Here is a 27,871-nt window from a genome sequence, read left to right as displayed (position 1 = left end):
ATTCAGTCCTATCTTTTTATTTGAAGCAATTAAAAGGTACAACTAAAAATATGTGCAGACCACTATGTGCATGTGACACAAGACAAAAAAGGTGTTTCTACTTAATATATACAATGTAAACATTCTACAAACAGGCACGTGAGGAATAAGATGTATGTACAACTCTGGAATGTGGTGGATCACAGTTCAAGGTGGTATGTTTGCTTTTGATGATGCAGTTAAAAGTTTAAGAAGCAGAGAATAAAATCATCAAATTTCTCGTACTTCTCTAAAATTGAGGCCGTCTTTAAAAAGAGGTTGCAGGGGGGGGGGGGGGGGGGTGTTTCACAGTTCATGGTGCGTTCAGGGTTGCTCATTGGCAGGGGCGAGGCGGCCCTGCATCTCAGACATGACTCTTCTCATCAGAAGCGTCAGGTGCTCGTGGACGTCAAACAGCTGCTGAGGCGAGCAGCCGCTCAGATGGGGCGGCGTCACTGCGCAGTCAAGGGCATCCAGTCGGGCCAGAAGACCCTCCGGACCTGCCGACGGGTCCTCGGATGCTCCAGACGCACTTGAATCCGGCGTTGCCTCAGACCGCTCTTCCTCCAGCTTGGCAGGAGCGGGCTCATTGGTTAAACCTGTGGCTGCAAACAGATGGGTTGAAAAAAAAAAAGGATCATCAACAATAAGTACACAATCACCTTGGGCGTGTGGCAGCTTTTTACTCATTTCTGTTATCTTACTGCAATTTGAATAAAATATTAAATTGTGTTTTAATACCAAAGCTTGTGTGTCCATTTTAAGTTTTAGGGGAAAAAATGTGCCTCACAATTTGCTAGAGTGATGGGTAGAACAATTAGATGCTATTCCACTCGGTGGCAAAAGAATAATAGTATTGTGAGCAAGCACATTTTGGAATCATCTTTATTTCAGTATACATACCTCTTGTGACATTTTTGTGTGGTAGTGTGCCGTGAGATCTTGAACAGATGTGCCTTGTCACAATTAGAATTGCATCACTTTTCATAACCTAATGAAGAGCTCAAAAAGTAGTTTGAATATGTATTGGCCATTGCACGTGTAGTGTTGGGCAGACCACTTTTAGGTTACAATTGGTTCCTGCTAATAATCACCACTAAATGGCATCGGAACACTACCAGGCAAACAACTCAATGAGGAATATAAAGAGACTATAACATCATATATAAGACGCATCAGATTCTAAGTAAGGCGCACTGTCAGCTTTTGAGGAAACTGAATGCTTTTAGTGCGGCTAATACGGTACATGGAAAAAAAGGGGCAACCATTTACGATATTCTACAAAAATATTGTCAATCTGCAATTGGTTCTCAGAACAATTATGGTTAGAGGGCATTTATGAGCAACAACTCTTAATTTATATTTTCAATTGTCTTCGTGTATCTTCTGCAAAAGAGTGTACAATTATATTCTACTGCAATATTTAAAATTAAATAAGAATTTCAAATGATATCCAAGCTATAAACTGTGCTTTTATTGATTTTTGAGAATATTTACCATATGTCACTTAAATGTAGGGATGGATGCAGGGGCCTCGTACAAAACTGCCCCCGGGCTGAATTTGAAAAACTACAGAATCGATAAGCTCTTGCCGGTACGGTTCTGTTCACGGTCCTGGAGAAATTACTCCGATTGATTTATGCTATATGAATGTTATTTTGTACCTTCTACCTCTTTGATGTTGTCTCTAACTCCCAATAAAATGAATGTTTGCGAAGATGCATGTTCACAATAGGAGCCAAACCATCCGGCCCCGCTAGTTTGCCATGGGCGAAGGGAACCTGCGACTCCTTCATGTGGCAATGTAATGCTGCGTGCGTAATCATAATACAACATAATGCGTAGGATTAAAAACATCCTTCGTGCCACCCAACCCTCTAGGTTTTATCTTATTTTGATGTGTGGAGTCAATATTTGTGTGACGGTGGTGTACACACACCTAACATGTCGGTGGGTTTCTCTTCTCCATCCGGGTTTCGCGTCTCCTCTGGCTCCGAAGTCATCATTTCCATTTCCACGAAACTCTTCAGCTCATCTAACCCTCGGCCTTTCCGCTGGAGGGGCATTGGTCATGTGTCAACACACACGTACAAAGTAAAAAGAAGGCGGAAAAAAGGCTCCAGGTACCTGCTGCTCGTAGGACCTAAGGGCTTTCTTGACATTGCAAATCTTTGGTGAGTGAATAGGTAGAGTCTTAATTTCACTGGGAGTCAGAGCACTGAGGTCGCCGACCGTTTTGATGTTACGCGCTCGCAAGAGCTGCCCAAAACCACGGGACCTGCAAGGGTGACAACAAGCGCAATAAATCTGTTTGTGATGAGACTGAAAGAGATTGGTCATCCCTTTTGGAATGTGGAAAAAGTCCATTTGTACTCATCTGTACTCACCAAATGTTGGACGATATCTGAGGCAGCACCGCTTCGATGGGTGCGGCGCATCCGACCAGCGCGGGATAGATGCAATTTTTGGAAACGGGCCGAGGCTCCCGACTCATCTCAGAAATCTTGGAGAAAAGTTGCAATAAATAAATAAATAAATAAATACATAAATAAAACGTGTCACTTGAGTTCATAAGTGGTGCACGTACCAGGCATTTTTTGGAACTCCTGAAATTTGGACTGTGAAGATTCCTGGGACTTGTAGTCAGCGGACCTTTTGTTGGCGTCGTGACAAACTGAAACCGGCGGGTGGGATGTTAAATACCATTCAGAAAAGAAAAGACCTTGAAAAACGATTGTCAGCTCAAGCCAGTTGGCAACGCGCATACTTTCGGCAGGGGTATGGTGCCGACTTTTCCTCTTCTGGGGGAGCTCGTTCTGACAGCAGGACTGCGGCGGTCGATGTCGTCGGCCGTCTCCTGGTGTTGAATGGGATTGGCAAAAGACACGCGCCTGGACTGCAAAGTAATCCGGCTCAGTTAGACTGACGGGAAAAAGTAGTTCATTGAAAATGATAAAAGGTCACCAACCTTGACGAGAGGTGAGGGTGTCTCCTCCTCCACAGGTCTCTTTTGGCCTTTTTTGAGGATGCTGGTTGAAGGAGAGGCTGAAGGCGACCAGGTTCCTTTGGTCTTGTTAGCGCACGGGCTCTGGACCAGGTCTGGAATCAACTCCGCCTCCAGGTCCTTCAGCTTTGCCGGAGAAGAATCCTGGGAGATTGCGCTCAATGTTGATTCAGTGGTACAAACGTCACTTTGAGCACTTTTTGGATCGCCATCTGTGTTTGACGTCTGGGTTCTCTCTTCATCTTGTACCTCCTCATCCCGAAGACTCTCATGTAGGGGTAGAATGTCTTCTAACATCGGGTGTGACGTCTTCTCTACATTGGCGGCTGAACCCTCTGCAGCATTTGAACACTCTTCTTGCCTTTGTCCAAGAGCGCAAGTCTGAGCTTCCTCCACTGGGACAACTGAGTGATCCTCATTGACAGAATGACATTGCTTTCCCACAACTATCGGTGTAGTCTCCTCTGGTGAGGACTTTGAGACTTGCAGCTTCTCATTCGCCTCCTCAGCGAGAGTCTTGGCGTGTGCAGCAAAAGCCTCAGAATCCAAGCCCTCTTGACTGTGCTCAGTAAGAGTGTCTTGCGATGCCAACATTCCAGATGATTCCACGTCCCCGGTGTTACTCTCTTGCGAAGAAGAAGAGTTGACTTTGGTTCGGAACTTTCGGCGCCTTCTCTTCCTCTTGCTAGGCGATGAGTTGAGAGAGGTCATTTCAGGATCAGGGTTTTCAGGTTCCAGTGCTTCAGCAGCGGCAACATTCATTTGGATTTCTTTGCAGTTGTCAGACCTATCCGGTAGTTCAGAAAGGACTGTATTTAAGCTTTTTGGGGAGTCCTCTTGTACTTGAGCAGTTTCCAACATTTCTGCATCCGCAGAATTCTTTTCTGCAGCAATAAAGTCGATGTCAGATGTCCCTGGGGATTTCAGTCTCTTTACAGGCAGGGAATTTTTTTCTTTGGCCTCTGCCAATTCAGATTTTAATGCCTCTGTGCTGGCTGTGAAGACTTTGGAAAATCTCCGTCTGGATTTCCTGCCTTGAGAAGACTCTGTGGACCCCGCAACATCAAAAGACTGGGAGCTTTCTGGAGTGGAAGTGGCACTCGAGTTGGACTGTACCTTGCTTCTTCTTGTCCGACCTCTTTCGCCAGCTTCTGTTGGACTATTGTCTTGAGAATGAGAGCTACTCTGCGTTCTGGGCAAGGCCTTTGGTTCACTCTTCTCTTCTCCTGCCTCTGGCGATGCCTTCCTTCGTCTACGTCGTGGCAGAGGCGGACTATCAGTGGATGCCGGCGTAATCTCTTGTGTGTCTTCTTGACTGAATTCAGTTTCTGGTTCATCTTTGGCGATGTCCTCCTGATTACTAAGAATGCAAGCTGGCGTGTTTATTCCTTTTTGGATCGTGTTACTAGTTAAAGAAGCAATAGAATGAGAATCTTTTTCTTGTTTTATGCACTGTTCTAAGAATTCGACCTCTTGTGCTTGGCCATCAGTTTCAGCTGAGACAATGACTATTTGAGAACTTGACCGATTAGCATCGTTTTTAATTTGTTTCGGTAGCAAGTCAGTCTGGCTCCATTTTACGGGTTCAGACAAAACCTGCGACTGGGAGTCGCCTGCTTCCAAAATCTTACTCAATGATTTTGAATGTCGGACACGTTTTTGCCGTGCCTGGCTTCCGGCATCAGACCCCGTGTCCGATTGTGAGTCTGTTTGGCTGGACATTGGTTGCATTTTAAGAACCACCTCAGATTCCGGTAAAGATTTGGAAATGATGATACTCCTTCCCTGTTTTTCTATTTGAGTATCATATTGAATTTCTGATTGTAAGTCAATTTCATCAGATACCTTTTCAGACGTCATCTCTGCATTCCCAAGATCTTCCTCCTTTGGCTCTATAAAGGATGTGGCAGGCAGGTCATGCTGTCCGTCGGACTTCTGATTGGCCAGAGTGTGTGATATTAAATCGGTTTGACTGGAAATTTTAAGGCCCTCCTCTCTTGACTCCAACAGAGAACTGCAAAGTTGGCCACAATTTTGCTGCGACTGCTTTTCAGAATCAGCCGGCGTTTCTGATTGCATGGATGTTTTTTCAGACATTGAGCGGGGCTTAAGATCAACCCCGTTGGGGTCCTGAAAACAATCACTAGGATGGCAGCCATTTTTTTGTGCGTTTTCTTCAGAATCAGTCCGAGTGTCTGAATATATATCCGCTTGGCTGGGCAATTTTTCGGACTGCGCTGCACCCCTGCGGACTTCCTCTTTAGGCTTCGATACGGATTTGGGAGGTCGCCCACGCTTTCGCAGCGACTGTCTTTCTAAATCAGATGGAGTGCCTGATTGCAACTCACACTGACTGTTCTGAAGACTGTCCTCCTTGGCCCCCCGTAAGGATTTGCTATGCCTTTGCTCCGACTGGCTTTCAGAATCAGACTGGGAGTTGGATTTCAAGTTCGTTTGACTGGCAATTTTTTTACGCTTCAGACGAGTATCTTTGGTCTCTGCCGGGGACTTTTGAGGTCGGCCGCGCTTTGGCTGCGACTGGCTTTCAGCTTCAGACAGCTGGTCCATTTGACTTGACTCTTGCGATCTGGGTCTTCGTTTTTTTTCTTCAGGTTCAAGGAGGAAACTCCCTGAACTGCTGTACAGCTTGACCTTCCTCTGTGATCGAACTGGAGACTTAGTTTGACTCGAGGAACTGCTGTCACGCTGAGACCTCAGCCGAATTCTACTACTCGCCACCTTGCTTCTCGTATTGGGTCGGTTCAGTGGTGTGCTTGAATCAACTGGCTTTTCTCCTGCGAGGAGATGTTTACCGTGCTTACGGTGTCTCCGCTCACCCGGAGAAGTCAAACTCTCGGAAAACTGCGAATCATCTCCAGTCTCTTGAGAATCCCCCTCTGGATTAAAGCTTCTCATATCATCCGACGCGGAAGACACGGAGCTATTCTCCATGGCCGCAAATTCAGTCTGAGTGTCCGGGATGACATCATCAACTTCTTCATGACTCGTCAGCCTTACAGGCTCGACTTTCCTCTCGCCGTCTAATTTGCGCGGTGACTCTTGGAGGTCACTTACTGGACACTTTGACAGTGCCTGTGAGGACAGCTGAGAATTTTGATCAAGGGCTTTCTGGGAAGCCTCTCGGGAGGGGCTGTTTGAGTCCTGGCAAGAAGCAGAAGTCTTCACGAGGGGACCCGTGAACGAGGATGCAGTACTGGGGCTCGTCGACTTTCTTTCAATATATTTCTCCAACGTAATGAAGGATTGACGGCGGCTGCCGCCACTTGACTTCTGGGGTGTTCCAGAGACTAAATCTGAAGAGCTTGACATGTTGGGACTGGTGTTTTTTTCCTCTTGTGTGTCCTTATCTTCTACACTGCCACTGCATCTGGCATCTTCTACGGAAACATCCATTGACTCTGGAATAATTTCCTGATCCTCCTTCGCTGATTCATTTTCCAAGGCTTTCTGGATTGCAAAGTCTTGAGTCTTTGGGCGAACGTCAGCAACTTCATTTGTCTCCTGAGTTATCTGTAAGAAAACATTCAATACACAGGATTAAAGAGTTTAAAAGTCCTTTACATCCATATGAAGCAGGGATGTAGTTACTTGTGTTACTGTCGTTTTAATCAAAGAAAATTGAATTAATACAAGAAAAAAGGGCAAGCTGCACATTTTCAATGGTTGACTGTTTCACTACCTCAGCGGAAGCTTTTGTGGCAACTTTGTCAGCTTCTTCGGTTGTTAATTTGCTCCTACAGAGAGGGGGGAAAAATGGGCAATTTCTGATTTGACACGCTTTTTGCAACCTTAACTTTGTTTCATCTGCAACATTGAATTTAGCACTTACAGAGATTCTTCTTGGCTTTGCGTGTACTGCGTGAAAACTGTAGTATCCAAGGAGGCATCCAGGTTGTTGTACATGGCAGGTATGTCAACCCTACGTCACAAAGAGTATATTTAAATAACCTTCCGTATTTTCAAGACCATAAGGTGAACTTAAAAGTCATTAATTTTTTTCCGAAATGGATGGTGCGCCGAATAATGCCTTATGTATGCACCAAGTTCCAAAATGTGCGAATGCTGTTGTATGACTTCGATGAGGGGTCCGCTTGACTGAATGATGTTGTGCCGACATGCTGCTTATATAGAGGAAAGGCTTATATAAAGTAACCGCGGACAGCATATGGGCGCTAAAGTGGGAAGGGCGGGCATGAAAGAGGATGCTTCAAGGCATCCTCTCGGTAGGTGGATATCGTATACAGTACGTGTGTTGTGGAAAACAACATCCCAAAAATTGCACCCCATGAAGAAACACACTTACGAAGCACAGTTTAAAACTGCAAGCCATCAGTTACACGAAGGACCATGGGAATCGAGCGAGAATTCAAGATCAACTAATCCATGGTGCTTGGTACTTTCGGCACCATCTATCCATTTGGGAAAGGACGATGATGGCACAGCAACATGTGTGTGCAAATAGAATTCCTGCCGCCAGACACTACATCGCTGATTCAGCCCTTGGACAAAGGCATCATCCATGCTTTCAAGGCTCTCTTTAAATGCAATACCCTGTAACATCTTGTTGAGGCTGTGGACTCTGATAAAGACTTCTCACTAAAGGACTACTGGCGTGCATACACCATTGCATCATGTCTCCAAAATATTCAGAGGGCCATTCAGGAAATGAAAACTGAATCTTCGAATGGCTGCTAGAAAAACTCGTGGCCAGAGGCAGCGCAAAACTCGACCAGAGGCTCCCTTGACGAGATCCATCGTTCTGAAGTAGATACAGCTGTCAATCTAGATAAACAGCTTGGAGGTGATGGCTTTAATGATGTGACCCCAGATGACACTATGCCTTTTAATACAGTGCACAGTATGGTCGTGAAAATAAGGTACCGTATTTTCACGACTATAAGGCGCCATTAAAAGTCTTACATTTTCTCCAAAATGGACAGGACGTCTTATGATGCGGAGCGTCTTGTGTATGCGCTGAGTTCCAAACCTGACTGACAGCCGACACGCTGTTTGTATAGAGAAAAGGCGGAAGTGACTGTGGACAGGCATGCGGCAAAGAAGTCCCCCAATGAGTGAAGGGTGTGTGTATATATGAATTGAATTCCAAAAAAAAAAAAAAAAAAAAAAAACTTGTCACAGGCATGAGACATGGAATGGAATTAATGACAAACTGTACCTCTTGGTCCTTTTAACTTCCTTCTGGTGTTCTGTTAAAACTCTCTCCTTTGCTTCCGGTGGAATGAAGACAAAGTCAACAGAGGCCTCCTCATCCAGTACTTCCCCGCGAGGAACCTTGGTGGAGCCAAACTCCAGTTTTGTCTGCCAAAGGAAATTTGGCAATTTTTTAAAACAAGAGGACAGAAGAAAGTTTCGGCGCAACTTCAGACATGATGTGCAACTTACAGAAACAGATTTGGAGGTTCTCGAGGAGCTTCGGCTATTCAGCTCCTCCCTCTCTACAAGCAGAGAGTCCCTGTTTGTAGTAGAGGCAACTGTCACACCGCTGAGTTTGGTTTCTAACTGGGAACTCTCGCTCTGATGAAAAAAAATGCAGGTAAGCGAAACACTAGGAGGTGGGCGGGGCAAAAATTCAGGATAACTCACGGAATACTGTCCACTGAGCTCGTCGGCCACATTGACTGTTTCAAAGCCAGGAAGAATGATGGGAGTCTTTTGCTTCACTTGGCTCAGAACTGGCCTGTGAAGAAACCCGGTGAATACAAATTGCAGTTACCTGGGCCAAACTTCAGGTGCAGGTAATGGTTCCAAAGTAACCTCTAATGACAATGATTGCCAAATGACAATAAGAGGCGGTGGTCTTCACCTGAGCTCATCCGGGTAGATGAGGCCGACCGCATTAGCAAAGGTGGAATTCCAGAAGTGGGTAACAGCCGTGCGGTGCTGCTTGTTTTTGTGTGGGAACAGCACACAGAGCAACGGTGAAAGCAGAGCCAGGAGCTCATTGTCAGTGGCCAAGTTGGAGCGGCTCTGAATGCAGACCAAGACCTCTCCCAGAAGCTTCTCCATCTGCAGGGGCAAAGTGTTCATTATACTAATTCGACTTTTGGAGAAGACAAAGAGAACCCACTTTGGTCATAATCTGTGTCGTAAATCTGGGGGGCTCGCAGGTTGCTTGCTTGTAGAGCCCAACGAGATGCGGAATGAGGGCGGTCAGAGCCTCTTTAACAGCGTTAGCAAGCACCAGGTTGGTGAAGAGGGCAGACAAGACGGAGAGCAGGGCCATGCCCGTGGTTTCTGATGGAACATCCTCCACTGCCAGGTAAACATCCAGACACTGAACCAGCAGAGAATGGAAGGTGGACAGGTTGCCAAGAGCCTTGCTTCTCTTCTTGGTCCAGTTTACTGGAGTGTGAGGAGCTGCAAGAGGAGGAAGTTTGTTTTTAGGCCAGTTTGCTATCACAAGACAAAAGTGTAAACTAAATTGTCCAAAGTGAAAATAATTCGCAATAGCAGAACTCATCCACTTTATCAGGTCAGACGATAGTTTGCACGAGTTAGTTGTTAATTTTGTAATCAGTTGTAAAGTCGTAACTCACCAATGCAATTGATAACGTTGACAATGATCAGATCTGTGAATTGAGTTCTGGTCGATTAAATATTTCACTGCCACCCTTTCCTTCCTCAAGATTCTTAAACACGACCAAAACTATTTGAGAATAATTTTATTTTGACTTTGTAAACAGTAGACAACTATGTGTATCAAGTATCAAGTACAACGTTATTGTCAAATGTGCTGTATGTTGCAGCACAGATGAAATTTCCTCCCTCTTAAACAGAAAACAGACAAGATGAGCCACTGTAGTAAATAAACATTTATTTAAATAAATATTTGTTCCATCTGGTGATCAGATGTATTTTTTCTTAACTTGCTGATCAATGATTGAAAATCGTGATCATGTTTTAAGTCGAAAAATAAGTGGACTTACACTTGAGTTTCTGCTGGAACTGTGATGTGTAGGGAGAGAAGTCCATACATTCCACCATGACTTGAAGGATGCAGGCAACAGTTGTCAGCGTGGATGGAACCTCAACCAAAAAAACAATTGTTAAAAGGAAATGTATACACAAATTACTCAGGTGTGTGTTTAAAATTATTAAATATATTACATTTACATGTTTTAGGGATGAAACAAAACCTTGAGTAATTCAAGTACTTGGATTATTGAAAATTCAAGGCATTTTTTTCTGCCTCAAGTGCCTGCTTATTTTTGTGTACACCGTCACGAAAAAGAAGTCAAGCCAACCGCAGCAACAATTGTTCATGCTATGCATGACAGTAACGCGTAGCCAACGTGGTGATAAGATCAATTTCAAAATAATCCTTACACCGCCAAATATTATATGGATCTCCCTCTGCACCACAGGTTTCAAAGTCAAGGCCCGGGGGCCAGATCTGGCCCGCCACATCATTTTATGTGGCCTGCGAAAGCAAATAAAACATGCCAACTTCCATAATGCTTGCTAAAATATGTACCAAAAATTCATGCCATATGAAAGAGATATTGAAGGCATTTTATTGTTGCCAAACAGCTCATTACAGTAACTTAAACAATAGTTGAATAAAGAGTTGTTCTTAACTTAGTTGTTTGATTTCAGTACTAATGGCCCTCCAATGGAAACTGTAATGAAAATATGGCCCGCGATGAAAATGGGTTTGACACCCCTGCTCTACACGAACGACTGCATCTCAGCACACCCAGCTGTCAAACTCCTTAAGTTTGCAGACAACACAACAGTCATCGGCCTCATCAGAGAGAATGACAAGTCTTTATAATGACAGGAACTGGAGCAGTTGAGCGCACAACACAACCTGGAGCAGAACACGCTCAAGACTGGAGAGATGATGCCCATAATCATATAGCCCATTAAATCCTTTAATTAACATCTGAACAGTGATTTCATTCTATAAATCAGCTAAAACCGTTGAATGGCTTTTGATTGCAAAATAATTATGTAGTGATCTACAAGCACTGTGAGTGACTCCAACTCACCAAGACAACTTAATCAGCCGTTATGGTGAAGACATGGTCATCCTCATCGTATTTCCAAGATTGTTGTACTTCTTGCATTTATGGCAAATATGTCTGCCTACTATTGTAACACATACTCTGATAGACATGTACATGTTCCCCATTTGTTTCCGATTGTCAGACTAAAGCTCAGTTTACCGTCGCCACGGCCGGGTTGACAAAGTTCCCCTCGTCAACAATCGTGTAAATGTTCTTACTGTGAGAGTATCTCGATCAACCGTGGCGGCCATTTTAACACAGAGCTCCTCACAGCAGACGTTCTCCTCAGCGGTAATCACCAGAGCCGAACAGCGTGCGAACACCTTGTACAGTTTGGACCAAGTAGACAGCATGGACTTCTGAGCTGCCTGTAAAGGAGAGTCTTTAGGAAACTCTGAAAATAAATTTTGTGATGAATTAACATTTGTGAATGCAAACCTGCTGCTGAGGTGAGCCACTCAGCAGGTGAGTGATGGGGAACATTAGGGCTGAGTGCACGGCGCTGAAGTTGTGCTCCAGGGCGTCCCCTTGGTTGACTTCATTAGACTGCGATGAGATTTAAAACACTTTCACAATTTGAAACCAACAATGCACGTTGCCACTCTCTTAATTGTTTACATATGTATGTTTGTGTTGAGCTGTCACTTCACTGCTGACAGTCAATACAACTGTTTAATTTCCTACTGCTTATATGTATAATGTTTTTCAAGACTGGTGAACCTCCATGGTGGAGGGCAGAAGCCTTTTGGTAGTGTCAGTGGAAGTTCTCTCAACATCATCCATTTCCAAATCCAGCCTCACAGTACACAGCCACACAGGGTAGTCAGGCTCTAAGTGCCCACTCGGCGGTCGTGCAGCATCAACATGTTGGTGGATAATAAACATTTTAACTAAAAAAAACAACAAAAACAAACACTAGGCATAATTTTGCCAAAGCCCCCCCCCCCCAATTTTAATTTGAGCCAACACATTGAAGAGACACAATGGCCACAAGACACCCATATCAGAAACTAACCAATCAGAGCAAAGTCGTTTTCTACATTGAATTGAGGAGAACCGAGTTCCAATCGGAGCAAAGCTCATTTACAGATTGAATATTTTTGAATAAAGACTGTTCAAAATGTATTATTCATGACCAATGAAAATAATATGCAAAAAAGACAAGTTATCTTGCAAACCAAATACAATGACAACATTTTTTTTTTTAATGATAGTGGGGTCTTGAAGATATTTTCCAGTGTACCTGTGTGATTGTGTCTGTGAGCGGGGCGACCACGACGCTCCACATCCTCAACAGGTGCTCCTTGCTCTGCACTGAGGCGGCACTGCAGCCAGCGGCGCCCAACACTGCCTCGGCGAAGGCTAGTGGGGAGGTGGGGCCCGACAAGCTGCAGCCCACGAGTGTCTGGAGACATTGATAAAACCTGCACACACAGAGAAATAAAATATTTCTGCTAGGGAAGCAAAAATGTCCATCCCTCTAGCTCAAAACAGTGGTTCTAAAACTTTTTAGAACAAGGTACCACCCCAACCAAGAAAAAGCCTGGCTGTCCAAGTACCACAATAACAGGCCGCAATATGGCATAGAAAATTCAGGGCCATTCACCTCCAATGAGCCTCGGAGCACATGGAAAGGCATTACGGGCATCACAAACGACAACACCAAGAATGCATAAATGCTCAACAGACCCCAAGTTGCCCTCTTTGAGGACTTAAACATCACCACACTCATACCATCCCCCCTATACACGCCCCTCGTTATTTCACCTGCAGATGTGAGAACATTGCAAAGGATTAACCCTCACAAAGATGCATGCCCGGACTGTACCCCTTACTTGCTGACAAAAATTTTCAACATCTCGCTCCAATTTAGAGCCTGTCCCAGATTGCCTGAAGATTGCCTCCATCATTGTGGTACTCAAGACCTCCACAGTGACAGGTCTGAATGACAAGTGGGCAGTCGCCCCTCCTTCAGTAGTTAAAATATGTATTGTACATTAAGAAAAACAAAACACCGTACTTCCAACCAAATTTATGCCCAGTATGGACATTAGCAATAGGCCGGGGGTCGGCAACCTGTGGCTCCGGAGCCACATGCGTCTCTTTAGCGCCGCCCTAATGGCTCCCTGGAGCTTTTTCAAAAATGTTTGAAAGTGGAAAAAAATGGGAGGAGGAAATATATTTTGATACGGTTTCTGTAGGAGAACAAACATGACACAAACATTCTTAATGTTTTCCAATTCTGTAAAAATGTGTAGAATATTACATTTCAATATTTCTGTCAACGAAGATTTGCGTCACAGCCTGCGACACACGTTTCAACTAGCAGGGTGGACAGGTGGCTGTTATTAAAAAAAAAACGAAGAAAAAAAAACGTGTTTCATGTACAATTCATCGAGGGTGCTGGCAGAGAATGGGAATCTGGAGGGCAGAGAGGAGCATTTTTAAATGGTACACGTGAGCAACGATAGTTAACACGCTGCAAAAGTGCATCCCATGCCTCGGCATGCGTGTGCAAGTGTGTGCGTATGCGCGGGTGCAGTAACGGGTCGATCTCTGGAAGCTGATTGATCGAAAAGTAGATCTTTGGTCAAAAAAGGTTGGGCACCCCTGCACTACAGGATGCAGTGTTGGGGAAAAAAAACATGTAATCATGAAGGCTCATTGTGTATTTGTAGCCCACTTAGTCATCTTGATTGTAGGCTAATATAGCTACATACAGCATGTGTTTTCTTCATTATACGGCTTTTAATTTTTTTGCGGCTCCAGGCATACAGTATTTGTTTTTTTGGTCCAATATGGCTCTTTCAAGATTTTGGGTTGCCGACCCCTGCAATAGGCTTAAAAATACAAAAATCAAGTATCAAGTATAATACACAATGAATTAATTTACATACTGTATATTTCACATAAAAGTTAAATAACTGACAAAAATCAATTTCATGGTATAACTAAACATTTTCAGAGAGAAGCCCCCCCACCCCACACTGGTTTCCATGTGTTCTACTGGGAGACAGCAAGGCTGGGAGATGTGATGTTTCAAGTACTCATTGCTAAGACCTACGCCAGGTACCACATATTGAGTATCACTAATAGAGATTCTGTGTACCGCTTACAAGGATGGGGAGCTGTCACATTTGCAAGTGGACAAACGAAACGAGATTAACCCATGAAAATATGATAGCACAGTTGCATGCCGCCAAACGGCAATTATTAGTGGTGAAACAAAAGACTAATCACAGCGCTTAAAAGAAAAAAAAAAAAGAAAAAGACACTGAAGTCACCTGGCGTCTTCGATGTAGGCCGGCAGCATGTTGCTGTCAAAGAGGAGCAGAATGAGGTACAGTGCCGGTGTTCCCTAGGGAGAAACAACAAGGGTCAGTTGTCTCCATCATGGCATTAGTGAAGAGAAGAGCCTGAAGCTCACATTCAGTACATCCATCTTGCCCACTTGGTAGGAGGCGGAGCCTAGTACACGCGGGGAGATGCCTTTAACGGTGCTCTCGAAGAGAACCTGAAGAGAACAAGAGGTAAATACAGTGAGCCCTGTACATTTGATATTTCCAAGTTCACATTTTTACATTTTTTCCCGTGTGGATCCTATTGTCTTTTCACGGAATCTCCGTATATATCCGCACTCCAACTGCACTCTGGCTCCACAAAAAAGGGCTTGTATCTTATTGTCAACGTTCTGAAAGTTGAACGTGACCTCGGAGCATGTCAATTGACTAAAACCAACTTTTTTTTGTTCTTCTTTCTTTTTTTGCATGAAAGGTCACATCAATTGCTCACGTGACTTAAATTTCCCAACTCAGCTTTGAAATAGCATCCCTTCGCTGAGAAGATAAAAGGAGGACACTCTTACTAGCACTTTGTCTGCAGGAAGAACTTGTGAGCAAACCACATTCTGTAGGGCTTGAAGCATGAGGGTCAGAACTTCACAGCCGTGTCGGTCCTTCTTGCTTCCTGCAGACACAAAGCAATCAGCAAACACAAACACGACCCTACAGAGTCACACGACCGATGAAGCGCGGTCAACATCATTGGGCGAGAACCCCTCAGTAGTTGTTTCTCATCAAAGTCACACGAACAAGTGAGTGCTCAGACTTAAACTGATGACGGTGGCATTGAGTCGGGCAGCAGGCAAGGATGTGGTCTCTTCACCTGCCTCCTTAATGATCTGAAACCCAGACCCAATCACGGGTCCTCTATGTGGCACCACAAGGGAGGGAACTATTGCCTTAAGAACCCTCCTCAAAGTGTGGGAGCCACAACAGCATTAGGACATGAATCAGGAATGTCCAAAATTTTTCCAGAGTTGAGAAGCCCCGAGCACACTTTTTCCGCCCCCCCTGAGTATTGAATTTGGGACTCTGTTCTGCCGATACAGAGATCTGATATCTCGGCAATGGATTAAGAACAAAGGAAATTGGCTCAAATCAATAGATGGATATAAACACAGACATGTGTAAAAATAAATGTGTATATATTTATTATATGCTATTTTATACAGTATATTTCTATTTCTATGATGTATGGGCAAATCAAACAAATCAGTGCAAATCGCTCTTTGTAACACAAACTAAACATATGGTTCCATTTTGTTTCTCTTCTCTTTTTTAGTTGGAAATTTAATGATACACACATTGACACTCAAAATGTGTAGTGGTCGATGTCAGATGTCATTTTTTAGGGGGTGGGGGTGACTATTGTTTGTATTGAAACTAGGGATGCATGATGGCTATTGGAACCCATGGATCCGGGGGCGCATTTTGGATACTCCTGACAGAATTAAAAAAAATATATAGACACACATTTAAAATTTACTCTAACAGAAAACACTTTAGACGGAGAACAAAGCACTTACCAGACTCAATGGTCAGCATGACATAATGTACAAGATGATCCCATAGAAGTGCCAAAAGGGCATCTGAGGAAATATTAAGTCAAAGTCAAGAAAACATGTCAATTTATATTTTAAAAAAAAACCCTAGTAGTTTAGCTAAATAAATAACAGGCTATGTCCAAATTTTAAGAAGACAATTTTAAAGGGGAAGTCAACAACAAAATTTTCTTTACAATATGTTGTATTCCCCGCCAGTGGTCTAAACAAGGTATTCTGATTAATATTGCATTTGTGGAATACAAATTAGGCATCAAAATCCACCTGTTTTTATTCATCTCAATGGGCGCCCCAGTTTGCCACTTGCTGTTGACTAATATGAACATCAAAATCGGTTCAACCAACAAAGAAACAGCGAGGCACACCTGGAGCATCCTTGCCGACATTGTTGAAGCCATCTTTGATGCTGGAGATGAGTGCAGGAGCATGCTTGCTAAAGGAAGAAGCAGCACTCAACAGCGGGTACCTCAAAGGCTCTGGAACCACATCAAAAGTATTTATAGCTGAGTGTAGCAGCTGCTACTACATTTGTCATTTCAAGAATAGTAAGAGTGGATCACTCACCGAGAGTCAGGACCAGCTTGCTTTTAGTCGCTGTGGAGACCACATCAGGTCCCAGGAAGTAGTGGAGCAGCATTTCCAGGCCCAGCAACTTTATGGAGCGGACGGAGGAGGAGGGCTGCATGCTGGAGTTCAGGTTCAGTCGAGACGAATTGGGTGTCAGGTTATTGAATGCCGTTGGGGCAGCTGGAAGAAAAGAAAAATGCTAATGTTTAAAGCCATAAAAAATGCCTACAACACAGCTACAAGAACACAGCAAGCATGAGAGTACGTAGGAGTGGAAGAAGACTCCAGTGACAACGTGACGCTCTGGTAGAATCTGTCAATAAGATGGTAAAGGCAGTGCTGGAAAATGGCTGCCACACAAATTATTTCCAATCAGGTTATAGTAGTAGTATAGACATGATATTTGTGTTGAGTTATGTTGGTGGAACTATACATTCACACTGTTAGACGAGCACAGAATAATGTCTTCAGTATTTTGCCAGGAAACGATGTGCAGTATTCACATAAATCTGAAGGGTGTGTTCATGGGGTTACCGTACAGAAAGAAATCGTCCGGCACTGCTAATAAAACCCCAGCAAATGGCTCGTGCTCTGTGCTTGATTAAACAAGTGTTCCTGGCTAGTACAGCGCAGTTAAAAAGTATTTGCACTCTTCTCAAGATCTTACTTTTTTGCACAATCCAATCCAATGTTTACGATTAAACGAAATGTAAATATCAGACAAAGACAACCCAAAGAAATGTAGTACAGTCCTTAAATGGTGATTTTATTTATTAAAAGAGAAAAAAAATTCTAACCTACGCGGGCCCTGTGTGAAAAAGTACTTGCCCTCTAAACTTAGTAATTACTTGGGGTCACACTCTGCAGGAAAAACTCAAATCATGAGTTTTCGCTAACTTTCTTTCATATCTGAGTCTTTCATATCTGTGTGGGGATATTATGGCCCATTCTTCTTTGCAGAATTGCTTTAATTTAGTCAAACTGGAGGGTTTTCGAGCATGAATGGCCTTTTTTTTTAATTAATATCAGATTCAATGTTGGACTTTGACCATTCGAAATCCATCATTTTTATTTTATTTTTTTAAGCCATTCAGAAGTTCTTGGATCATTTGAATTTCTGTAGAACTCAAATGTGCTTCTTCTTAAGGTCATAAACTATGAATATTCTACCTCAGGACTTTCTGGTAAACTCATGGTTTCAACAACCACTGCAAGTCGTCCAGGTCCTGCAATAGCAAAATAGCCCCAGACATCACATTACCACCATGTTTGACTGCTGGTATGATGTTCTTTTTCTGAAATGTTGTATTACATTTACGGCATCAGTAACAAGACACCTGCATTCCAAAACGTTCAACTTCGTTTTGTCAGGTCATAGGACATTCTCCAAAAAAAGTGTTCGGAATCATTCAGATGTGTGTTGTGAAGATAAGACAAGCCTTCATATGCTTTTGGCGTAGTCGAGTTGTGGATAATGGCTCTCACCATGGTACGGACTGCTTTCTAACAGTTTCCACGCTGTTCGATTAATTCTCATCTTTTCTCCAATTTCTTTGGATTGCAGCATTTTGTTCGCAGCTTTCTGAGATTTTTTCTGGACAATTTCTTGATTAAACAGGTTTGGAGGTAATCAGGATTGAGTGTGGTCAGTGGAGAAGAACTGAAAAATGCGATAAGCCACAGTGCATTCATGATGTAACGAGTAGGGCAAGTACTTTTTCCATGCAGGCAGTGGTAGCTATGAATATTATTTTCCCCTTAATAAACAGCCATTCATATAAGTAAGAAGTAAGGTATTGGACGATAATGGATCTACAGTATTAAACTTTTAGTTTTAAGTGTACATATATCCTCAGTATTGCACTTTTGTATTTTAGTTGTATACAATCCCAATAAGGTGATCAAGGATTTCTTTAACATCTTGAAAAATATATTAAAGTTACTTCACACAAAAATTAAGTGACGATTTTTGCTGACTTTAACTTCAATAGCTTGGATAAGAATAATAGAAAAAAATCCCTGTTCAAATTTGACTTGACTCATACATTTGCGGGGCCAACCGGACTATCAGGTCTTCTCAGTATGCCCAAATAAGACAAAATGGTTATTCCAAAACAAGATTTTGTAGGCTTTGAAAATGATCTCAAGGCAGCGGTATGAAATAATGTCCTGCAAAGTAACAATGCAAATGCATGCTGTATTAGAGTTGTGGATCCATCCATCCATTATCCGAACAACTTTATCCTCACGAGATGTGTGCTGGAGCCTATCCCAGCCAATCACAGGACACACACAGACAAACAACCATTCACACCATTATTGATAAAATGTTTTGCAAGTACCTTAAAAAAATAAATCTAAAAGAAGGAGAAAGAAATATGTAATTTATTTAAAAATTGGAAATGTAATACTCTCAGAAATTAACTTTATTTAATCATTGAAGAATTTTACTCAAAAATGTAATCAACCTGGTTGACCTTTTCCAACCGGTGATAACTCTGGAATTTTTGATTTGCAAAAAGTTGGGGGGGAAAAGAAAAAAAATGGTTTAATTTGCATATATATCTGATTGTCAATGCGACTGATAATTGTTTGTCTGTGTGCGACCTGCGATTTGCTGGGAACTAAATTCAGGGTGTACCCACGCCTACTGACAGAAGACAGCTCGGATAGGCCCCAGCACTCCCGAAACCCTTCTGAGGAAAAGCAGTTCGGGTGATGGATGGATGTACACGTATATATTTTATAATATTCTGGAGTACACAGGATGAACCACTTACTCACTTCATCAATACCCCTCGCCCCCCTGATTACTGGAAAACTCCCAGGAAAATAGAAACAAGCAAAAGTCATTCCAATTGTTAAGCCGAGGACAGGTGATCATGTGAGTAATTATAGGCCCATCAATATTCCTGATTTCGCAAAGATTCCACAAAAGGTCGTAGCATTGAAACTGATGAGTCACTGATAAATAAATGATTATCTGCACCCATTACAATTTGGGTTCAGACCCAAATATTCCACAGAAAGAACAAATTGCTATCTGTTGGAGGGAAAGAAAATGGGAGGTGTCGTCGATCTTAAAAATGCATTTGTTACATCAAATCATAACATTAGCTATAGTGTGATGCCGTGCATTGGAGATTGTTTTTCCTTCGTCTATGTTGTGGACATAAAATAAAAATGAAAATATGTGTGCCAAAAAGGCCTCGTGTGCGTGTGTGTGTGTGTGCGTGTGTGTGTGTTTGCCCAAATATACAAGTCAAATGTTTCAGCTGAGGTTTTGAACGTACCAGATTTGGGTGTGCTGGGTGTTGCAACGCCATTCTGACCTCTGGCAGGGGTGGCTGGGGCCGAGGTGGCTTCTGATCCAATGGTGCACTGTAGCAATGGGAGTGACACCTGAGGAGACCGAAACCAGTAATCATTACTTTTAAAGCAGCTACAAGTCGAATGCAAAATGGAAATTTGAGAACAACAACAACAAAAAGTTAATCTACCAAATCAAAGTGGGGCGACAGGTTTGGGCCGAGTTGGACCACTAGGTACCACCACACCTCCACCTTGGTAAGCATTAGCGTCTCTGTACGAATATTGATCGACATGAGGGGCTGCATGAGAAGCTTCATGCGCTTTCCACTGCAAAGGATGTCTGAAGAAAAACAAGATTGCAGTTAGAAGAGCTCAAAAGAAACGTAGGGGGAGAAAACAAAAGCCTCACCTGGATTAAGAGCAAAGTTATCGATCAAACTCTTCCAGGCGATAAAAGCGATTTTCTTGACGGTAGGAGAGGAACTGCGAAAGCCCAGCTCCTCCAAATGGAGCAACGAGTTGATAAAGGGACCTCCTCGGTGGAGCAGCTGAGAAGCAAACATGAGGTTGGTGAGGTTGCATCTTTCAGGATCACAAAATCACATTGTTTGAAGTCATAAATTGTTCAACCCGAGCACAAATAGTGTTTCATCTCTTTTTTGTATATTAGTAGTCACCAGCGCATCACTAAAAAACTCCAGAATCGCCTGTTCCCCACTCTCGAGGACATAGACTGCTAGCTAACACACAGATGGACAAACAAACCTAAAATACAAGGTTCTATGGATTGTTTTCGGTCTTTTTATTTTTTTACTGGTTTAACTTCGGTGGTGAGCAAAGATAAACTCTGTAGCCTATTAATTATGCTGTCTTTGATCATGAAAACAGAGCAAAAACAAAAAGTCCCTCGGTGGCCCAAGACTTTTAAACAGTGTTGTATATACCGGTATATGAAACCTTCAGCAACTTTTAAAAAGATCAAATGTTTTTGTGTTCACTCTGTCTTAATGTCGTGAAATGTTCAGAATGTATTTATTTTACTGAAGTATTCTAATATCCTTATCACTTTCGGAATCAATACAAATGAAAAAGAAGTTGAAGGTGCTTAGTTGTCAGCTATTATTCCATTACATTTTTGCCCTGGTACCATTTCAGTAATTGGTATCAGGATACCATGTGCAGGTATAGTATCAAAGCCAAAATTTTGGTATCGTGACAGCACTTTATGGTAGAGCTGTAATGTGCGAGAAATGTATTTAAAAAAATGTAACGAGTGTACCTTCCCAAGAAGTTTTACAAATAATGGCCAGAGCTTGAGGACATTCATTTCATTTTTGGACATGAAAAGCTTCTGCAGCTCTGGAATCAGTTTCTGTGAAGAGAAAAAAAACCCTGGATGAATCGTTTTGTCATTAAGATCAACGTTTACCTTCAGAGGATGGTTACCCACCGTAGACATCAAGGGCTCGATGATAGCAGCCACTTCCATCTGATTTTGCAGCAGTAAAGGCAGACCCATCTCCAAGGCAGCCGCTGCCCGCAGTCGCACCTTGGAGGCCGAGTGCACCACCAGAGGAATGACGAGCTTGGCCCAGCACACGGCCCACTCTCCCATCTGAGCTGGAACTTGCTCCAGCAGCCTAGAAGCACCAGGAAACCAGATGATCATAATTCTAAGTAATTCTAACATAAATCTAAGAAAGATGTTTGTTGTTTCTTTTTCTCTTTCTCCTTTCTTCTTTCTACATACATTCTTGCTGCTGGAGGCTGTAAATTTCCCCAGTGTGGGACGAATAAAGGATATCTTATCTAATTCTGCTCAAGTCCCAAAACATGCTGTGTTTGATATTAGGTGAATTTGTAATCAGCAGTATAAAGTACCGACTTTGTAAGAGTGTAGCATGAGAAAGAGTTCGCCCGTTTTTTTTTGGTGTTTGTTTTTTCCCTTTTTAATTTGAATGACTCTGGCTGATTCCGGTCTCTCTTTTCGATACCAGTCCCAAACAATTTTGAGTTCCCATTCTTTATGGGGTCAGGGTTTAACCCTTTCATGCACCCTGTAACCTGATAACATGATAAATTGTCCACTGTACTAAACACTGTCCCTGAAAGGGTTAAAATCAGAGGTGTCCAAACTAGAGCTCTAAACTTTTTTGCTGCCCACAGCATTGTCAAAAATGAACAGTTGACATGGCCCGTGTCTTTCACCTCCAATGTACTACAGTACTTACTTTCCACACTGGGTGGCAAGGGAGAGAAGACAAGAAGTGTGGCCATCTCTTACTGTATTTTGATCCAATCACACATCATTCGGATCACTGGCCATCTCAAACTCCTGAAAAATTACTTTTTCTGTTATTACCTCTCTGTTTGTTTGTTTTTTTTTACTTTAGTGTGTTGAACAAATGAACATTGTCAAAGTGGGCTTTGGAAGAAAAAGTTTACGCACACTTGGTGTAAACAAAAACATGAATTTGTTATTTTTGAATTAAATCGACTTAATTTGTAGAATTTTCATTCTATTAAGTTTTTAAAGAACTTTACCATGAATTTCTGAGAGTGTTATTTATAAAAAGGACTAATGTCACACCTGTGAATTTGAATGTGCGTCCCCCTTCCCATCTCAAGACAAAAGCATTAGTTAGCTTGATTTTTGAAAACCTCAGGAAAGTAAATTTACACAAATGTAACTTAGTATACACATGTTGCTCCTACTGACCTAGTGTATAAATTAGCCAAACAGAACAACTTGCCAACCTATTTCAGATTACAAGCAGGTACAGTATGTAATCGGAAATAGTTCTTGAGAAAAATGGTCACATCTGCCAAGTCGGGGAATGTGCCTGCAGCGTTGTGGACTTACTAGTGTCTTTTGCTTCCACTGAGAGCACACTCGCCTGGTATAGAAAACACATATGCTTACAATATACAGTATATTGGTTAAAAAATATTTACAATGCAATTCTAATAAACAAAATACCTTTACTAGTTACTCAAATAGTGAAATCTTTTTAGGTAATGAGGTCATTGTCAGAGTGCCGGCCATCAAAAAGGTTTCCTCTCTTTCAACGTACATTTCAAGTGGCACCCGTGGTGCTGGTTTTGTTTGGACTGCCAGATCAACAGAGCACAATTTGCATGGATGGATGTTTATGGTCGAAACTCCACAAGTATCAATACCGGGCAGTGAGTTAGTTACTCAGAAAGAGCCAACGATAAACTAATATTCTGCATAATAAATGGGGCATATTGCTCAGTTGGCCTGGACTGACTCTTCCCTATTAATTAAAATGACCTCAACACTATATAACTGGTTGGTAGTGGAAATTTCCCGGATTTAATGATCAACGCACCTTTGTAGTAACGCATTTCAACAGTACTTAATTGCCAATCACACTGTGTATTTATTGTATGCTTCTATGTTTGTTTGATCAGAAGATCAGAAGAGTGTGTGTGTGTGTGTGTGTGGTTGTGTGTTTTTCTGCCGCAGTCACAGTTACAGATATCAGAAACATAATGGGTTTTTCTCCCCATCTTTGGAAGAAGCCCGATTCTGGTCTGCAGATGTTCGATCTCGTATATTTTTGCCTTTCAATGCTGCCTGGACCCATACATCATAATGTGCCACTTCACAGGGTTTGTACTCTCCCACTTGCTTTTTATTTATGGACCCTTTAAGGACTTTTGAGGGCTAATTTAGCAAATTTTCACGGACTTTTTCTACATTCAGGATTTAATGCCTTTTGAGCAATATGCGGGCCGAACAGAAAGCCACATATCACTGAGCGGGAGTTCAAATCATTGCTGCCAAAGGAAGGGCACATCTTCATTTTTAGGGGCAATCAGCTAACACTTTGACATACTGTATGTGAAAAACGTGAATTCATTCTCAAATAAAGTAGACCAAGCCAAGAAAAAAAGTTAATTTAGGATATATAAAACGTTATTTTCAAATAAAAATAATTTAAGGATTTTTATTGATTTTAGAAGCTTTCCCTGAAAATTAAGGACACTTAAGAAAATAATTTTACAACTGCTTTTTCAATGGATTTTTATTGACTTTAAGGACCTGTGGGAATCCTGCTTCAGCAAAAAAGTAATTGTCTTACTTTGACCTTGCTTTTTGGCACTGGGAGACTGAGTTAGTACTCTGACAATTTTGGTAGTTCTACTGGTTAAAGAGCGGAGCCTGTCCTTGAGTTAGTTAGGGAAAAGGGGTTTGGGTTACATCACATCACACCAACAGCGCGCTCCGGTCAAATCTCCGCCGCACCAGAAGCCCACTCAGGCCATTAGTCGAGTCTGGTTAACTGCACCCTCTGTTAGTTTTTGCCAAGTATCAAAACCACATTCACCCCTGATTCTAATGGAATGGACAAACATGTACAAGAACAGTAAAAGTTACCTGATGACTACATTCAGAGCCTCATGCTCCATGACGACCGACTGCACTTCCCCTCTGCTCCACACGCTCTCCAACATGCTCAGTATACATGGCACCTGAGCAGATCGATCACAAAATGAGTACGGTACCTCATGAGAAAGGACCGTAATTGTTTGTGTCCGAGCTAACCTTTTTGCCCACCATAAAGGCAGGGAAGTTCTGTTTGGAGATGACCCATAAGGCTCTGGTGCAAGTGTTCTTCTCCGGCGATTTGGCCACCAGGGAGCAAAGTGCGGACAGGATTTCTGTGGTGAACGTTTCTGGAAAACAGGAATAAACAATACAGCGGTGCCTTTACTTACACGTTTAGCTTGTCCCATGAGTACACTCGTAACTAAAAACACTTGTATCTCAAATTGTATTTCCCTACTGAAATAAATGCCAAAGGCATAATATTTTTTCAATTTTCTTTTCACACTCCACACCTTCAATCCCAGGTACTTATTGATATGTTCTCATTTGTTTATGAAAAGATAAGGGTTTTAAAAAAGGGTCTGAAAATGGCTGGCACTGAATTAGTTGAGGATGATTCGGGTACCAATTTTTAAAAATTGAATATATGTTGTACGAAGTAAAAACTAAACATACCAGACACTCCAGAGACAACGTGCGAATGATAGACACAAAAGCCCAAAGCTTGTAGAGCGGCTTGGCTCAGCTCAGCATGCGCACTGCTTACATGACTCTGTCGACAACACCAAGTGGCAGCAGTTGACTAACAAGCGTAGCTGTCGAAAGAGAGCTTTCCGGCTTTAAAGACTTACCAAGATGGTATTACCCAAGCGAGAAAAGTGCTTTGTCACGGCAGGAAGAAACTGGCGGCCTTCCTCTCCACTCAGCCGACTAAAATAAAGAAATGCAAATAAAATAAAACCCACGTAAATATATGTATTAAAAAGGAAAGAAAACAAAAACGGAAAGTGAATTGATGAACAAGAAATCGGCGAGACTTACTTGGCAATGGTGAGGTAGGCATCAGTCTGCTCAGGGCGTCCAGCGGCGCTGTCCTCCAGACACTCCAGCAAAGGGACGATGCTGAAGTTGTTCGGAGGCTCCGCTGACGGCATCATCGTTAATTGCTGCACAGCCTTCATCAAGAGAATGGGCGGGGGGAATACTTATTTTGTAACAAACTAAAATGAGATGTTTTGCTATTTCATGTTTTTATGATGTCATAAACACCGGTGTTGCCAGCGAAAGTAAAAAGGAAAATGTTTATTTTGTTTGCCATTAGCTTGTGTAGATGCACTTCCAAAAGGCTACAACCACATTGTTAGGGGGTGAAGGTCCTCCCAAATGCAATGTTTGTTAGTCATGAAACTATCTTTGAATGCTGACTGCATTTTAGGGCTGGATGATTACCGGTAATCATAATTTCAATCGTGATTTCGATTTGGGCTTCTCTTTAAAATGTTAGAATTGATTCTAAAACGATTTTATGTGCAAAATGGTGCGATGCATTTACAAGTACCCGATGTAAAAGGATCATTTGATTGAAAACTCTTTCTGCCTAAAATGACTGCGGTCATTTAACCAAGATTTGCAGTGTGATGGGGCGCAAACAGACTCATTTTAAATAATAATACAATACACATGCAATACATGCTGATTTATATAGCGCTTTCACAACAGCGGCAGCTGTAACAAAGCACTTAAAACAGTTAACATAAAGTAAAATGACAACACAACACATAACATAAAACACGGACAGTCATGCAGTCCTAACCACTTTTCCGTCACACGCTTTGTTGTTTGAAGCAGTTTGAGATGAAAGAGTATAGTAAAGTATATACATTGTTCAAAATGTGGAAAGATTTTCAAACAAAATATAAAAGCAAAAAAAATCGTCAAGGATGCATTCAAGTAATCAGTGAGTGTCAATAATGCCTCGGTTTTGTTAGAAGTCAATCTGTGCGAATTCTGGTGAATTTAGATGGGTACAAGGCTCTCTATTACACAAAACTATTGAAACTATAATCAGCATTAGGTGGTGTAAAGTCATTTTAAAAAAAATTGTTGTAAAACATTGAATTCATTTAATTCACAATTTTAAAAACCATTGAACATGAAAACACCAACATTACAATAATTGGGGAAACAAATTTCCTTTTTTAAGCATGCATTAGAATTTTACTGCTTTTGCTTTTTGGGACTGAAAGGAAAGGCCTTGTTTTTTTCCCCCCATGAAATGCATGCTAATTGAGTAGTGTCATTCTTTCTAGCAGTGTCTTGAGCCTCTGGTTGGATGCATGGATCTGAATGAGGTCATGGTAACCCAATTCACAACCAGATCAGAACTGTGAATTTCTTGATCCGTTGTATTCACTGTCTAAGCATTCATCTCTATGTTAGTCAATGCCTCGCCAATGTCACTGGACAATTATTTAGTTTTACTTGAGAGTGGTTAACATATTTTCACACCTGTGTATGCAGCAACACTTATTATTTTTTTTGTTGGTCAGAAATACTAAATTAAAACACATTTTCATCGTCAAGGTAATTTTGGATCAAGGATGGAATTGCATTTCAAGTCCAAATGCCCAATTCCGATTTAATGAATGCATTTAATTTCACAATTTCCACGTATATTTCAAGTGGCACCCATGCTGTCTGCGTTTAGGCTGACAGACCACACAACATAATCAGCATGGGCAGGCGTATAAGGTCGAAATTCCACAAGTATCAACACCATGCAGTGACAAATTATCCAGAAATAGACAACGATAAATTAATATTCTGAATCTTAAATGTTGCATATTGTTCAGTTGGCCTGATCTGTCTCTTTCTCCCTCTTAATTAAAATGACAGTAACCTCAACACTACATCACTGGTTGGTATTGGCCATTTCCCTTATTTAAAGGACTACATAAAACCACAAATGAATCACATACATCAGAGTAAAATATGAAGATGGCTTCACAATATAAAGCGCTGTAAATAAAGTAATATTAATTTGATATGATCTTGACACAAAACATTTTGTGCGGGTCCATGTATGTATGTATGCATGCGTCACGAATTTCCCCTCATAGTAAAATGGATTACAAATTTGCAGCGACCTTGCCCACTTGGAAATGTGATATTTACGACATAACAAAGTTAATTAGCTCGCGCAAGTTAGCATAGCTAGCAAAAACGCAACAAACAAGAACCAGCTTGACGAACAGCTACTGCTAGCTACACGTGTTTTATAGAACACGAACGTACGCCAAATAAGATAAAAACAACACATTACACCACGACACAAAATTATACAAAACAACACGGGTACATACGCCACACACGGAGCACAGAACCGCTGCTCAGCTCGGGCTCCTAAAGCGAACTTAGCCACAGAAATGACGCACCGCCAAAAGCAGCAAGGACGGCAGCCGACCGCTTCGAGATTTCAGCGCCCGATGTGCTTTAGTGTCGGCTTGTTTTGTTTAACGACACTCGGTCTGTTCTTTCGTATAAATTACACCGCGTTGTTGTCCTACTGTCCCGCGAAATAGCTGGCGCCAAAGCACCACGCATACGTCAAAATTACCTTTGACCCCCTATGTCACATCCTGTTCCACCTCCGAGGAGCA

General features: G+C 42.1%; 1 protein-coding gene across 4 annotated transcripts; it reads right to left on the bottom strand.

Annotated features, from left to right (window-relative positions):
• Position 1: 1 nt before the first annotated feature.
• Positions 2–27,842, bottom strand: rif1 (replication timing regulatory factor 1). 4 transcript variants are annotated; one of them, XM_052081819.1, is made up of 35 exons: positions 27,575–27,842; positions 25,254–25,387; positions 25,064–25,142; positions 24,888–24,984; positions 24,429–24,559; positions 24,261–24,355; positions 21,306–21,495; positions 21,135–21,227; positions 20,265–20,403; positions 20,044–20,195; positions 19,837–19,945; positions 16,541–16,723; positions 16,342–16,452; positions 15,941–16,003; positions 14,939–15,039; positions 14,501–14,587; positions 14,358–14,431; positions 12,317–12,497; positions 11,512–11,619; positions 11,292–11,441; positions 9,991–10,090; positions 9,132–9,421; positions 8,868–9,070; positions 8,648–8,741; positions 8,447–8,578; positions 8,220–8,362; positions 6,873–6,962; positions 6,723–6,777; positions 2,987–6,553; positions 2,786–2,914; positions 2,606–2,692; positions 2,406–2,521; positions 2,146–2,296; positions 1,958–2,072; positions 2–623 (listed from the first exon to the last, which is right to left on the bottom strand). In XM_052081819.1, exons 2-35 carry the CDS (start codon positions 25,367–25,369, stop codon positions 343–345), a joined length of 7,812 nt encoding a protein of 2,603 aa, XP_051937779.1. In that variant the 5' UTR covers positions 25,370–25,387; positions 27,575–27,842; the 3' UTR covers positions 2–342. The 4 variants fall into 4 exon arrangements, with proteins under 4 accessions (XP_051937779.1, XP_051937778.1, XP_051937781.1 ...); XM_052081818.1 differs by having other exon boundaries at positions 27,647–27,842; XM_052081821.1 differs by having other exon boundaries at positions 14,525–14,587; positions 27,647–27,842.
• Positions 27,843–27,871: the final 29 nt, after the last annotated feature.

The sequence above is a fragment of the Hippocampus zosterae genome, chromosome 12 (assembly GCF_025434085.1).
Source record: "Hippocampus zosterae strain Florida chromosome 12, ASM2543408v3, whole genome shotgun sequence".
In the NCBI taxonomy this organism is placed as follows: Eukaryota; Metazoa; Chordata; class Actinopteri; order Syngnathiformes; family Syngnathidae; genus Hippocampus; species Hippocampus zosterae.
This window is presented reverse-complemented; position numbering and strand designations above follow the sequence as displayed.

Bases quoted from the DNA above. Each gene is read 5' to 3' on its own strand.
- rif1 (XM_052081819.1), bottom strand. From the start codon at position 25,369: ATGATGCCGTCAGCGGAGCCTCCGAACAACTTCAGCATCGTCCCTTTG. The intron at 9,071-9,131 runs GTGGGTTCTCTT...TTGCCCCTGCAG, and splicing joins CGACACAGATTATGACCAAA to ATGGAGAAGCTTCTGGGAGA. The intron at 2,522-2,605 runs GTACGTGCACCA...CTTTTCTCCAAG, and splicing joins GGAGTTCCAAAAAATGCCTG to ATTTCTGAGATGAGTCGGGA.